The 12,734-nt window shown below is 36.6% G+C and overlaps 1 protein-coding gene across 10 annotated transcripts in view; it reads right to left on the bottom strand.

Annotated features, from left to right (window-relative positions):
• The window catches only part of PDS5B (PDS5 cohesin associated factor B), a 208,855-nt gene that overhangs the window by 76,816 nt on the left and 119,305 nt on the right, over positions 1–12,734 (bottom strand). For all 10 annotated transcript variants that reach the window (XR_014819173.1, XR_014819174.1, XR_014819175.1 and 7 more), the window contains exons 15-18: positions 10,926–10,974; positions 8,680–8,819; positions 6,778–6,893; positions 590–695 (exon numbers count right to left, since the gene is read on the bottom strand). Coding sequence is in view for 6 of the 10 variants with exons in the window: in XM_021065557.2 (XP_020921216.1) it covers positions 590–695; positions 6,778–6,893; positions 8,680–8,819; positions 10,926–10,974 (411 nt within the window). In the remaining 4 variants the exon portion in view is untranslated. The remainder of the gene's footprint in view (positions 1–589; positions 696–6,777; positions 6,894–8,679; positions 8,820–10,925; positions 10,975–12,734) is intronic.

Here is a 12,734-nt window from a genome sequence, read left to right as displayed (position 1 = left end):
ATATAATTTAAACCTGAAAATATTTAGCTTACATGTTAGAATATGCAGTTTCAAAACGACCTAAGGACGATTAAGAAAATTTTGTTCTATAAACTTAAAAATCAAATCTCAAGACGAAAAAATACAAACTAGGAATTCTCTGGTCTAGCTCAGTGGGTCGGGGATTCAGCTTTGCTGTGAGCTGTGGTGTAGGTCGCAGACATGGCTTGGCTTGGACCTGGCGTTGCTGGGACTATGGTGTAGGCCAGCAGCTGCAGCTCTGATTGAACCCCTTGGCTGGAACATCCATGTGCTGCAGGTGTGGCTCTAAAAAGCCAAAATAATAATAATAATAATAATAATAATAATAATAATAAGTAAAAATAAGTAAATAAATAAATAATACAAACTACATGGAGTTTTCTGTGGCTCAGTGGGTTAAGGACCCAGTGTTGTCACTGAAGCAGCCTGTGTTGGTACTGCAGTGAAGATCTGATTCCTGACCTATGAACTTCCACGTGTCACGGGTACAGCCAGAAAAAGACACAAATTATATATACATTTGACAGTTGTCTAATTAAACACTTAATTTCACGGTAAGTATATTTACCTTAAGCAGTTCAAGACCGGCCCTGATGGCTTGATCAGTTGGAACCCCCTCATCTTCATCATCTGCTGTTCCATCTATTGATTTGTTCACTTGCTTTATAAGGGCACTAAAGTATGACAAAAATATTTTTTTGCATTTTTAATTGTCTTTTATTAGCAATGCCTAAGAAAAATAATCATGAGTATTTGCTGTAAAGATCACATCTAAAACACACAAATTTGATACGGTAGTTTCTCTCAACCATTATGGCAGAGCAAAATGCTATAATAAATATTTTGAGAATCTTCTGTTTGAAATAGTATTTTACCCTGTCCATTCAAATGAGGTCAAAATGTTATTATGTGATTTGTTATTTCAATGTTACATTTTTATTCTTGTATTTTCTGTGTAAGGTCTATGCCCGAACACATGCATAATAATAGATGTTTTCTAATTATCTAAAATTGATTACTGCTCCAGTAAGCTGAACAATGCAAAATAAAATAGAGGATAAACGGCAACATCAAGCACTTTCAAACCATCTATCAAAAACGGACTGTGTCAGCCTCTGTTTTAAGGACCAGAAAGGCCTGCTTCTGAAAGGTGTAAAAATGCCAGGTTAACAGACAGACAGTAAGTCCTCACTAGAACATTAGAACAGATCAAAGAGAACACAATGTCTTGACATTTTCTTTTAATAACAAGCTTATGTGATTTTAAAACAAATATTTCTAATACACTGTCAATTATCCAAAATAATCATCCACCCTGACAGGTATCTGTTCTTTCTACAAAAAAACAGGTAACAGATACCAGGTTAGAGACATAATATGTATCTAGGTATAAGAAAATTCAATTACCCAATGTTCCTTAAAATGTTGAATAGAGTTATGTTTCTCCAAAAATATTATGTAATCACCTTTAAGGTCAAACTATGAGTCAAATATATGTCTCCCCTGCAGGGTCCTCTTATATTTGTCATTCCCTTAACAGTATTTTTGAGGATGTGTTCTGTCCTTTTCTGCCCATTTTCCCTGATTAACTGATTCTTACAAGTCCAACTCGCCCAAATAAAAATCTTCAACCTGAATCCTCTTCCCATATTTTCAGCTGTCTCAAGGTTTTTTTACCTACATGTACCATAGGAATGAAAAATACCATATATCCAAAATTAAATTCATTATTTTCTTCCATGACTTAGCACATGAAGCTCTTAGTCTGAGGGAAGACCAAAGGCCAGAAATAAGTAAACAAATGCATAAAAAAGATAATCCAGGAACAATGATGACTAGAAAGAAGGCCAAGACAAGAAGTGAATTTCATTAGCCAAGGTAGTCAGGAAAGGTACAAGTGAGTTAATAACCAAAGAAAAGAGCCAGTTACATTAAAAAAAAAAAAAAAATCCATAAGAGAAAGCATCAACCTGGAAAACCAAAGATAATCACCTGAAAAATTATTACAAAATACTAAGCGTTCAGTGAGGTGATACCAACAAAACACTAAAAATCAACAGTGCTGTTCTCTATCAGCTAAAGCCACTTAAAAGATAGGGGGTGAGGAATAGAAGAAATAAATTTATAATGAGAAGCAAAAATATACAAAATAACTAGGAAAAAAAGTTTTAAATGCACAGAATCTAGCTATCAGGCTTTTTAATAAGGATGGATCTCGGAGTTCCCTGGTGGCTCAGTGGATTAAGAACCTGGCATTGTCACTGCTTTGGCTCTGGTTTGATTCCTAGCACCAGAACTTCAAAATGCCACAGGCATGGCCAAAAAAAAAGGGTGATTCTCCATCTCTACCTTACACTGAAATGAATTCCACAACAATTAATATTAAATGGAAGTTCCCAGGCTAGGGGTCAAACTGGAGCTGTAACTGCTGGCCTACACCACAGCCACAGCCATGCCAGATACGAGCTGTGTCTGTGACCTACATCATGGCTCAAGGCAACACTGGATCCTTAACCCAATGAGCAAGGTCAGGGATCGAACTTGTGTCCTCATGGATACTAGTCGGGTTCGTTAACCACTCAGCCATGATGCGAACTCCTGTAAAGCACAAATTTAAAAAGCAATCCAACTGTGTTAATAGACTTATTTCATAAAGCACTCATATAATCAATAAGAAAAAAACAATTCCTCTAAGCCACTGACAGAAAAATGAAAATAAATGCAATTACCTAAGAAACATATGGGGGGGAAATGTTCAACTTTATTCACAATACAATTTTTTTTTTTAAGAGTATCATTCATCTAAAGGTGGCAAAGACTGAAAAGGTTAACAGCCACTACCAGGAAGAGTTTGGTGAACTGGACACTCACTACCTACTGGTGCGAACTAGGAGTGGAACCTTTCAGGAAGCCCATCACACAGCGTGGTGGTTAACCAGGAGGGCACTAGAGCTCGACTTCCTCCATTTAAATACCATTAGCTACTTCCCAGCAGTGGAACAGCTGCTTACTATCTGTGTAACTTACTGTTCCTTACCTATAAAATGGGAATAATAATATCTGTCCCATAAAATTAAGAAGTAAATGAGTTAAAACACACAAAACATTAGAATCATCCCAGGCACATTATAAGTACTAAGGGCTACTCCCTGTTGTTTATGTTTGAACATGTCTTCTATATCACAGGACCTAGTATTTGCTAAAGCCAAAGACCTGTTTTGGTCCTTGGTCTTTAGTTCATAATTTCATGTGCATTATTTCATTATCTTAACTTTCAAAACACTGCAGCAACTTGGTTTTTTTACCTTACCATAATTTTTCTACTGTTAAAAAAAAATACCAAGGCTCTGTCCATGAGCTTTTGATCTTTTTAACTTTTTTCTACACAATCCTGCTCAGGAAACTAGTCTATTCTCACAGTTTCACATAAATTCAATTTGCCTTGATTAAAAAAAAAAAAAGCCAGAGTTCCCATCGTAGTTCAGCGGTTAACAAACCCGACTAGCATCCATGAGGACTCGGGTTCGATCTCTGGCCTCACTCAGTGGGCTACGAATCCGGCATTGCTGTGAGCTGTGATAAAGGTCGCAGATGTGGCTCAGATCCCACCTTGCTGTGGCTGTGGTGTAAGCTGGCAGGTACAGCTCCAATTCGACCCCTAACCTAGGAAGCTCCATGTGCTAAAGGTGCAGACCTAAAAAGACCAAAAAAAAAAAAAAGCCATGTCCAAACAAGCAGCATATCCTTTCTCACCAGCTCCCTTCATCTTTTCAAGGTATTCTCATTCTGTTCATCATCTGGACTTGACCTCATACCTCATATACTTATGACTCCTCCTCCCTTATATTCCGTGTTTCTGATAAGACAACCCAGTTTTTAGGTTGTTCTTTTAAAACCTTCCTCAACGATGTTCCTTCTTTTCCATCCCACTACCACCACCCATAGAGCAATCTATCTTTTCTACTTCTTTTCTCCAAGCCGTCATCAATTATTCCTGGCTTTCGACAGACCAAAAAACAAAGTAAAAGTACTAAAGTTAGATACGAAAGGCTTTCCACAATCTGATCCTAAATGCTTTTGTGAGGATCTCATAACAACTTTATACTTCTCCATACTGTAGTTTAAACAGATGGCAATCATTTTCAAATATCCTCCTTCTTTCCTAGCCAGTTAGTTTTCCTTACATTAATCTCAATACCTATATACACCTCCTGCTTCTGTAAAAATAAAATCTTACTCATACTTTCTCTTAGCTCAAATGCTATCCCCTTAGAGAAATCAGTCCTCTGAACACTATCTGCACCAATTTTATGGAACTATAATACAATCTTCTGATTAAAACTCATTATTGCATTACTAGACTGGTTAATGAAAAACAGAAAGTATGCTTTGACAATATAGAAGGCATGGGATTACTTATTTAATTAATGAATTTCAGTCTGATTCAGATTCTTCCTTGTACTAATCTAGAGGGATCAAGTTTTTTTATTTTGTTTTGTTTTTCAAACCAAAGAACCCTTCTTCAAATGAAAAATGATATAAGAGGAGTCCAAAGTGAAGAATGGGCATTCTTTTTTTTTTTTTTTTTTTTTTGCTATTTCTTGGGCCGCTCCTGTGGCATATGGAGATTCCCAGGCTAGGGGTTGAATTGGAGCTGTAGCCACCGGCCTACGCCAGAGCCACAGCAATGCGGGATCCGAGCCGCGTCTGCAACCTACACCACAGCTCACGGCAACGCCGGATCCTTAACCCACTGAGCAAGGGCAGAGACCGAACCCGCAACCTCATGGTTCCTAGTCGGATTCGTTAACCACTGCGCCACGACGGGAACTCCCACGAATGGAAGTAAGGAACCCCTATTCTGCAGAGGGTGACAGGTCAAAAGCTACACCCTATGCCCTTCTCAAAAACAACAACAACAAAAAAAACCGTCAAAGCAACTTCACTGAGTACAGAGTACCATCAGTATTATGTAGATTCTAATATACCTCTGAGAGCTATTATGGGTCACTAATAAATCACTATGCTAAATGTATTTTTTAAGTAGTTTATTTTTTCAATCAGTTGGAACATTTTTAGGAAGTTTTTTTAAAAAAGGAATGAGGGAGTTCCCGTCGTGGCTCAGCAGTTAAAGAACCCGACTAGCATCCATAAGAATTGGAGTTTGATCGCTTGCCTCGCTCAGCGGTTAAGGATCCAGTGTTGGCATGAGTGATGGTGTAGGTAGCAGATGCAGCGACCCAAGATGCTGTGGCTGTGATGCAGGCTAGTGGCTACAGCTCCAATTCAACTCCTAGCCTGTGAACCTCCATATGCCACAGGGCTCAGATACCTCAGCCCTAAAAAAAGCCAAAACATTTTTAACATTTAAAAAGAAGGAAAAAAAGCTCTTCTCATAATTTACAAAAACAAGTATAGACATAAAAAGAAAGTATTTCCCAAGATGTCACAATCAGGTGATATCAAAGCTGAAACTTTATTTGGAGGTTGTTCTAAAAATACCACCTTCAGTTCTCAGATATCTGTGAAAACACATCGTATGTTGCTTTACAACATATTCACCAAGTCTTCTTTTCTTGAGGGTAGAATTACACACTCTCTTTCCACCGGTTAACCTATGCAAGCTAACCAAAAAAAAAGGAATTCCTGGAGCTCAGCAGAAATGAATCTGACTGGTATCCACGAGAATGCAGATTCAATTCCTGGCCTCCCTCAGTGGATTATGGATCCGGCATTGTAGTGGACTGTGGTGTCAGTCACAAATGAGGCTTGGTTTTCCTTATATAATTGCCATGGCTGTGGTGTAGGCCAACAGCTGCAATCCCTGATTTGACCCCTAGCCTGGGAACCTCCATATGCCACAGGCACAGCCCTAAAAGGACAAAAAAAATAAAAATAAAAAAAACAGAAAGCGGAATTCCTAGTATACAGGTGATAGATAAAAAGTATGCTTGGATTGACAAAAATCTCACCCAAATTGAAGTAATACATAAGATTAAATATGGAGAAAAATTAAATAAGCTCCCTGGTGGCTCACTGGATTAAGGATCCAGCATTGTCACTGCTGTGGCACGGGTTCTAACTCTGGCCCGGGAACTTCCACATGCTGCAAACAAAACAAAACAACCATTAAAAGAAAAAAAACTAGAGATCCCATCTTGGCTCAGTGGCTAACAAACCCAAACAGTTTCCATGAGGATACAGGTTCAGACCCTGGCCTTGCTCAGTGGGTTGGGGATCTGGCATTGCCATGAGCTATGGTGTAGGTCAGACTCAGCTCGTATCTGGTGTTGCTGTGGCTGTGGTGTACACCAGCAGCTACAGCTCTGATTCAACCCCTAGCCTGGGAACCTCCATATGCCATGAGTGTGGACCTAAAAACAAATAAATAAATGAAAACTAAAAATACACAGATATGTACAGATGACTGCGTGCATATTTTCAAACACATACACATACAGAGATACATACAGATGAGTGTATAGCCATTATGTATATATATAAATCTATATATATATAGCAAGTACTTAATCTTACCTTAATTTAATATATATTTTAATAACATTGTATATAACATAAATTATATATATTATATTTTATAACATTATATATACAATATAAATTACACACACACACACACACACATATATATATCAGGTACCCTGTATATATCAGGTACTTAATAATGGTTGGCTACTAAAGCATGAATGAATGAATGCCTAGTAATGAAACTTCAATATTTTAACATACAAATACCTGATAGATTCAGTATCTATGTGCACAGGTGCTATCCTCTCCAAGAGAAACTTGATCATTTCCAGAAAAGGATTTGTAGGCTGTTTGGGGTTGCCCAACTTCTTAGTTATTTCACGCTGTAATGCAGATTTGTAAAATATTACAAAGACAGGTTTAAATAATTAACTACATTAAAATGTTAAGAGCCTACAAAAATTAAAACCACATAGTATTTGTGCTGGAATAAATTATTAATGGGAACTGAACAAGTTTGGAAACAGACTAAATTAAAAATTTAGCATATACAGTAACATTTCAACTAAGTAGGGAAAAGGTAGATTGTTCAACATATTGTTACAGTGAATATATTAAAATAACTGGTCAGACATTTAGAATAAAAGCAGAGTAGATCCCTATCTCACATCGTACCCCAAAAATATTCCAAAAAAGTGAAACCAATGAGAAAAGAGTAAAACAAAAGGTCTGTGGACAACAAACATCAACAAGCAAAATTACTGGGGTAGTTTATTAAAACTACAGATTCTTAGGGCTCATTGTGAAGATTCCCATTTAGTTAATCTGGAGGGGAGCCAAGAATCCTCTTTTTTAAGACTTTAGGAAGAAACACACAGACAAGAGATTAAGAAATACTGACATGAGTAAGTATTTTCATTAACCTGCATTAGAATGGGATTTCATAAGCAGGACTCCAAAGGCAAAAACCTTGAGGAGACTACTGACAGGCTTAGTGAGATAAAACTAAAGAGCATCATAAACAAGATGAAAAGCGCAAACTACAACTGACAGCAAACGATCTGCAGCCTAATTAACATACAATGTCACGACCAACTAACGAATCAAAAAGATAAAAACAATATTCTAAAGATTAAAAACATACAATTTAGGTGGGAGGGAGTGGGATGGATTTGGAGTTTGGGATTAGGAGATGCAAACTATTACATTTAGGATGGACAGACAATAAGGTCCTACTGTACAGCACAGGGAACTACATCAGTCTCCTGGGATAGACCATGATGGATAATAATACATAAAAAACAAAACCAAAAAACCCACACAATTTATAAAAGAAATATGAATGGTTTATATACCAGAGAAGAAAAAAATGGTCAGATGACTAGCAACCGATTTCACAAATCCTATCAAAATAACTATGTCTTTTTTTCAGTTTTGCTTGTTCCCACCAATGATACTGGCCAACACTGAATTTATCCTAAAGAAATGAAATCAAGAATGTATAAAATTCTTTAGCTATAAAGAGATTAAAGTATTCTTTATATTAATCAAAAACTGAGGAGTTCCCGTCGTGGCGCAGTGGTTAACGAATCCGACTAGGAACCATGAGGTTGCGGGTTCGGTCCCTGCCCTTGCTCAGTGGGTTAACGACCCGGCATTGCCGTGAGCTGTGGTGTAGGTTGCAGACGCGGCTCGGATCCCGTGTTGCTGTGGCTCTGGCGTAGGCCAGTGGCTACTGCTCCGATTCGACCCCTAACCTGGGAATCTCCATATGCCGCGGGAGCAGCCCAAAGAAATAACAAAAAAGACAAGACCAAAAAAAAAAAAAACTGGGAAAAAAATTTAAATGTAAAACACAAGTGGGCTGTCCAATAAAATACGGTACATATATTCAAAGGTATGCTATGCTGCTTTTGAATATAATACTATAGAAGAGTAACAAAAGAGAGTAACATGTACAAAGCTTTATGTATGGTATAATCTTACTCTAGAAGGACTACACCACAATATTAACAGCAACTGTCTCTACAGAGGAATTATAGTTTAACTGTATTGCTATTTTTGTGATATTTTCTAAATTTTACATAATGAATATAAATTTTCTTACAAAAGGGAACAAAAAAGATTTGGGGGTTCCACCAAACATGAGCTCTTGTAAATTCTCCTTACCACACAACCTTCAGCCTGCTTGCAGGAGCATGTTGGACTAACAAGTACTTCTAACTGTTTTCTTATTTTCTCGTCATCTTCTAACACCTGGGTGAATTTCTTCATGAAATCCTGAGCCTTACCAGGATCTGGCAAATTTCCTTAAATTAAAATTCCATTAAAATACAATTTTAGAAATTGCTCAAAATAATAAAAGAGAAACATTATTTTGATGAATGATCCTAACTTAAAAATTTATTTCATGACATAAAAATTGCAGCACGCCAATAGTAAATTCTCACAAATAAAAATCTGTATCCTAGAAACATACAGTGAGATCATTGTGAAGGACCATCTATAGAGGTAAAGACTGAACTGGCTATTTCTAAATAACTCCTTGTAATATTTAAAGGCACTAAATGCCAATCTGAATAATACCAATTTTTGGTCTCTTTGAGCTTGTTGCATACGCTGTTCTTTTGTAACTTATTGCAAGAGATCCAGATCGGTAAGTTTTACCTTGAAGAAACTATTTTCCTGTACTGCGCCATTTACTATTAAACAGAGATAATGCACATATACATGCATGCTACTTGGCACTAACGCATGCTGAGCAACATGTTCCACATGTTACTGCGTGACATGCCATTACTACATGAGGAAGGAAGAATTCTTGCAGAGTCAAAAATGATTTCTATACGTTATTCTCCTAATAGGTCATGTATCAAAACACACAATGAAAGGTATGAATATGGTACATCAGAAGTCAAGTTCCTATAAAACTTTAAAATTCCATTTTTAAGTCTTGGCTAGGTCACTAAATACAGTAAGGACAAATGTCCCTCCACTGCTTAACTGTATGACCCTTCTGTATTTCTGTAGTACAAAAATTTGACTGTACTGTTTGCAAAACTAGTTTTGGAAGATGTCACTTTACGGCCCCTCCATAATGTATAGGCATCATATTAAGGGCTATGGTAAAACCTACCTTTTAAGTGGCAAAACAAAAAAAAGTGAAACAGGGTAGAGGGAAGGAGGGTAGAGACAGAGGGAAGAGAGGGAGAGAGAAGGGAAGAAAAAACGAGGGGAGAGAGACAGAGGGAGAAAGGGAAGGAGGGAAAAAGAAAAAGCCAAAAAACCCCTTTAATTCAGGATTCTGTAAACGTACTTGACCGTGGAACCCTTTTTTCTAACAGTACAATTAACACCTGCAGGACATCGGCAGTCCTCAGGACAAAATTTGGAAAATATGTACTTGTTGGAAGACAATAGACACAGGGTTAAAAACAGAAAGAATATAGGACATGATCTCCTTCGGGGGATACTGTACACAGCCAAACAACCAAGGAAATAATTACTAAAAAGCAACAGTACAAAAGCACTTGCTTTGAGTCATCCAAAAGGACCGAAAACTAATTTATGTTTACCCAGGACTAAAAGGTATTTTTGTCTGAAATTTCTATTGGTGCTAAGACTTCTATCATTTAGTCTACAACCCAATGAAACAAGTTACTCTTCCCTTCAGTGTCTCAACATTACTTCGACACACATCTTAGAATATCTGATAACATCTCAGAAATCCATCTAAGGTCTCTTCATTACTCCCGAGTGGGAGTTCGGCAGAGCCACCCTCCAGGCGTGCCTGATTTTCCCTCTATCCGTATGCTGTCCTCGGCCATCTCCGAGGTGAGAGGAAAAGCAAATGCCCGGCAAAGACAGGTACTTTTCCCTATCCCTGTCCTGAAGACATATTTCACAAAGAAGACATACTTCCCAATCCTTCAGTATTTGCTCTTAAAAGCATTTAAATAACATTTTACTTGAAATCACTGAAAGTAAAAAAATTAACTTTTTTCCAAAGCTCTTTTGAACTTACTAGGTATACAATTCATTCTAAATTTTGGCTCACAAAGAAATGAGCTTCAGACAGGGTCACATTAGAGCAAGCAACACCAAACCACGCATTCAGTTTCTAACACCAAGCTTATGTAGTAATTTGAATAAATTCTCAAACATAAATTTATGTAATAAATCCTTTCTCCAGCTCTTGGTCTTATCAACACACAAAGTAATTCTGTGTAGTATGCAAAACAACAATCCAAAAAAAGGAAAACTGAGTATGTTGAGAAACATCAAACAAAATAATCACTTTAATCTTTTCCTGTATTATGCTAGCCTAAAATGGAACTCCAAGACACTTTATATTATCAGAAAGAAATGTTTCAAATAAACTGTAAATTTTACATATAGCATCTGAAATAACTTACTTGTAATGACCATCACTTTTGAAAATATGGCCTTGACACTGGCATCCGTCTGTAAACCACACAAAAAATGCAAAATTAAAATTTCTTAACAATAACCTTCACTATATTCTTCAGAAAGTCAGGTAAGCATAACCTACTCATGCTCAAGGCCCACAGCCTAGCCACCACTATATGCTCCTTCTTTAGCCATGTTTAAAAGATGAACCAAGTAAAAGGTGGAAGTGAAGTCACGATCCACCTCTTCCTTCATCCTGTTTTGTGAGTCTCCAAAACAATGACAAAAAAACCCAGACAACTGCTGCATCAACCTTTGGGACACAGATATTTTGTTTTTCTTAAGTACTCAAAAAACAGGACAACTAAGTTTTAAAAAGGAACAAAATAATCTGGAAATACTGTTTTTCACGTTTTCAGCCTCTCTCAAACAAAAACTTGACAAATACACAATTCTGATTGAACTGAAGCATTCCTAAAATTGTTAAGCCTGAGGATTATAAGGCATAGTCATGAAGCTTATGGGAAAGACACTAGATGAAGTCCATTAAATGCCACTGACATGTACAAAAGACTTTTCCAAGAGTACTAGTTATCTGCAGCATCAGGGTAGTATTTTAGTGAATGAATGTGTTCACCACATTTGTGCTGCATATAATACACACTCTGTCAGGTCATTTGTATAGAAGATGTTTCTAAGAATGCTAGTTATTCATTGCATCAAGTTAGAATTATTTAAAAAGTCATTGAGCAATTCTGTGTAAAACACTGAGCTAGAAAACCTTTAGGGTGAAGGCAGCAAATGAAAAAATAAACAAAATATCCCTACTGAGAGGGAGCTTGTTAAGAGGAAAGAGAAACAAAAAGAGTAATAGAGTACAAGAGCTAATTCTCAAATATTTGGAACCTAACATATTTGAACAGATCTGCCTGGAAAGATTAGATTTCTACTGTTGCTTAATTTGGGGGAAAGAGGTACTATTGGGATTTCAACAAGTTGATTCACATGAAAAAGAAACATCAACAAAGGACAAAGTCACTTTGGGTGACAATGGGCAAATCTATTCAGTTAAATGAAGGAGAAGAGCTGCACCACTAAGAAAGAATAAAAACTATCTTAATCAAAAGAAATAATAAAGAAGCCAAAAAAACATACATTGATTATTAAGGATCTAAGAGTCTTCCTGGTAAAATAGGCAGATTATACACACCCAAAAGTTAAACATAGTTTCATGTATTTTTCTAACTCTATAACATCTACTACAGCTCTCAGTGTAAAGTGAATATTAAGTAATAAGAGATTACTATTCTCACTTTACTAGAATTCCAATTTAGAGTACTATCCTCCTCCATTCTGTTTCTTCTTCAACCCCTTCACAAATGAATTAGAACTCCTCCTTTAATTTTTATAACTTGGTAATTTTTTTAAGACAAGTTAAAGGAAATTCCACATACTAGAAGGGAACAAAGCATGGTGATTTAACTGAGATTGTATTTTATTTCACCTAAGACCGAACAGAAAAGTCATGAGACCCTCAAAAAGTTTTATCAACAGGTAAGGGGAAGGAAGTCCAACTTAAAAAATTTTAAAGGGACAGTGAGAGTCAAAAACAGTTACTTTTGTTTACAGTTTCATATATCATACTGTTCAACATATGATCTACACACTTAACATGTTATTCAGCTGCTTTTACGACTTCAATAATGCCTAAAATCAGGAATAATTATATACATATGCATATAAGAACACCTCACATTTTTAATTAACATGTCTGCAATTTTACAAAGAGCAAGTAATATAATAAGGCTTTAGGT

Source organism: Sus scrofa, chromosome 11, assembly GCF_054392235.1.
Source record: "Sus scrofa isolate SSC_HxYL_T2T_F1_AM1 chromosome 11, Sscrofa_HxYL_maternal_Yorkshire_Landrace_v2.0, whole genome shotgun sequence".
NCBI classification, from domain to species: domain Eukaryota; kingdom Metazoa; phylum Chordata; class Mammalia; order Artiodactyla; family Suidae; genus Sus; species Sus scrofa.
Note: the sequence above shows the minus strand (reverse complement) of the source record. Positions and strands in the feature narration are given on the sequence as shown.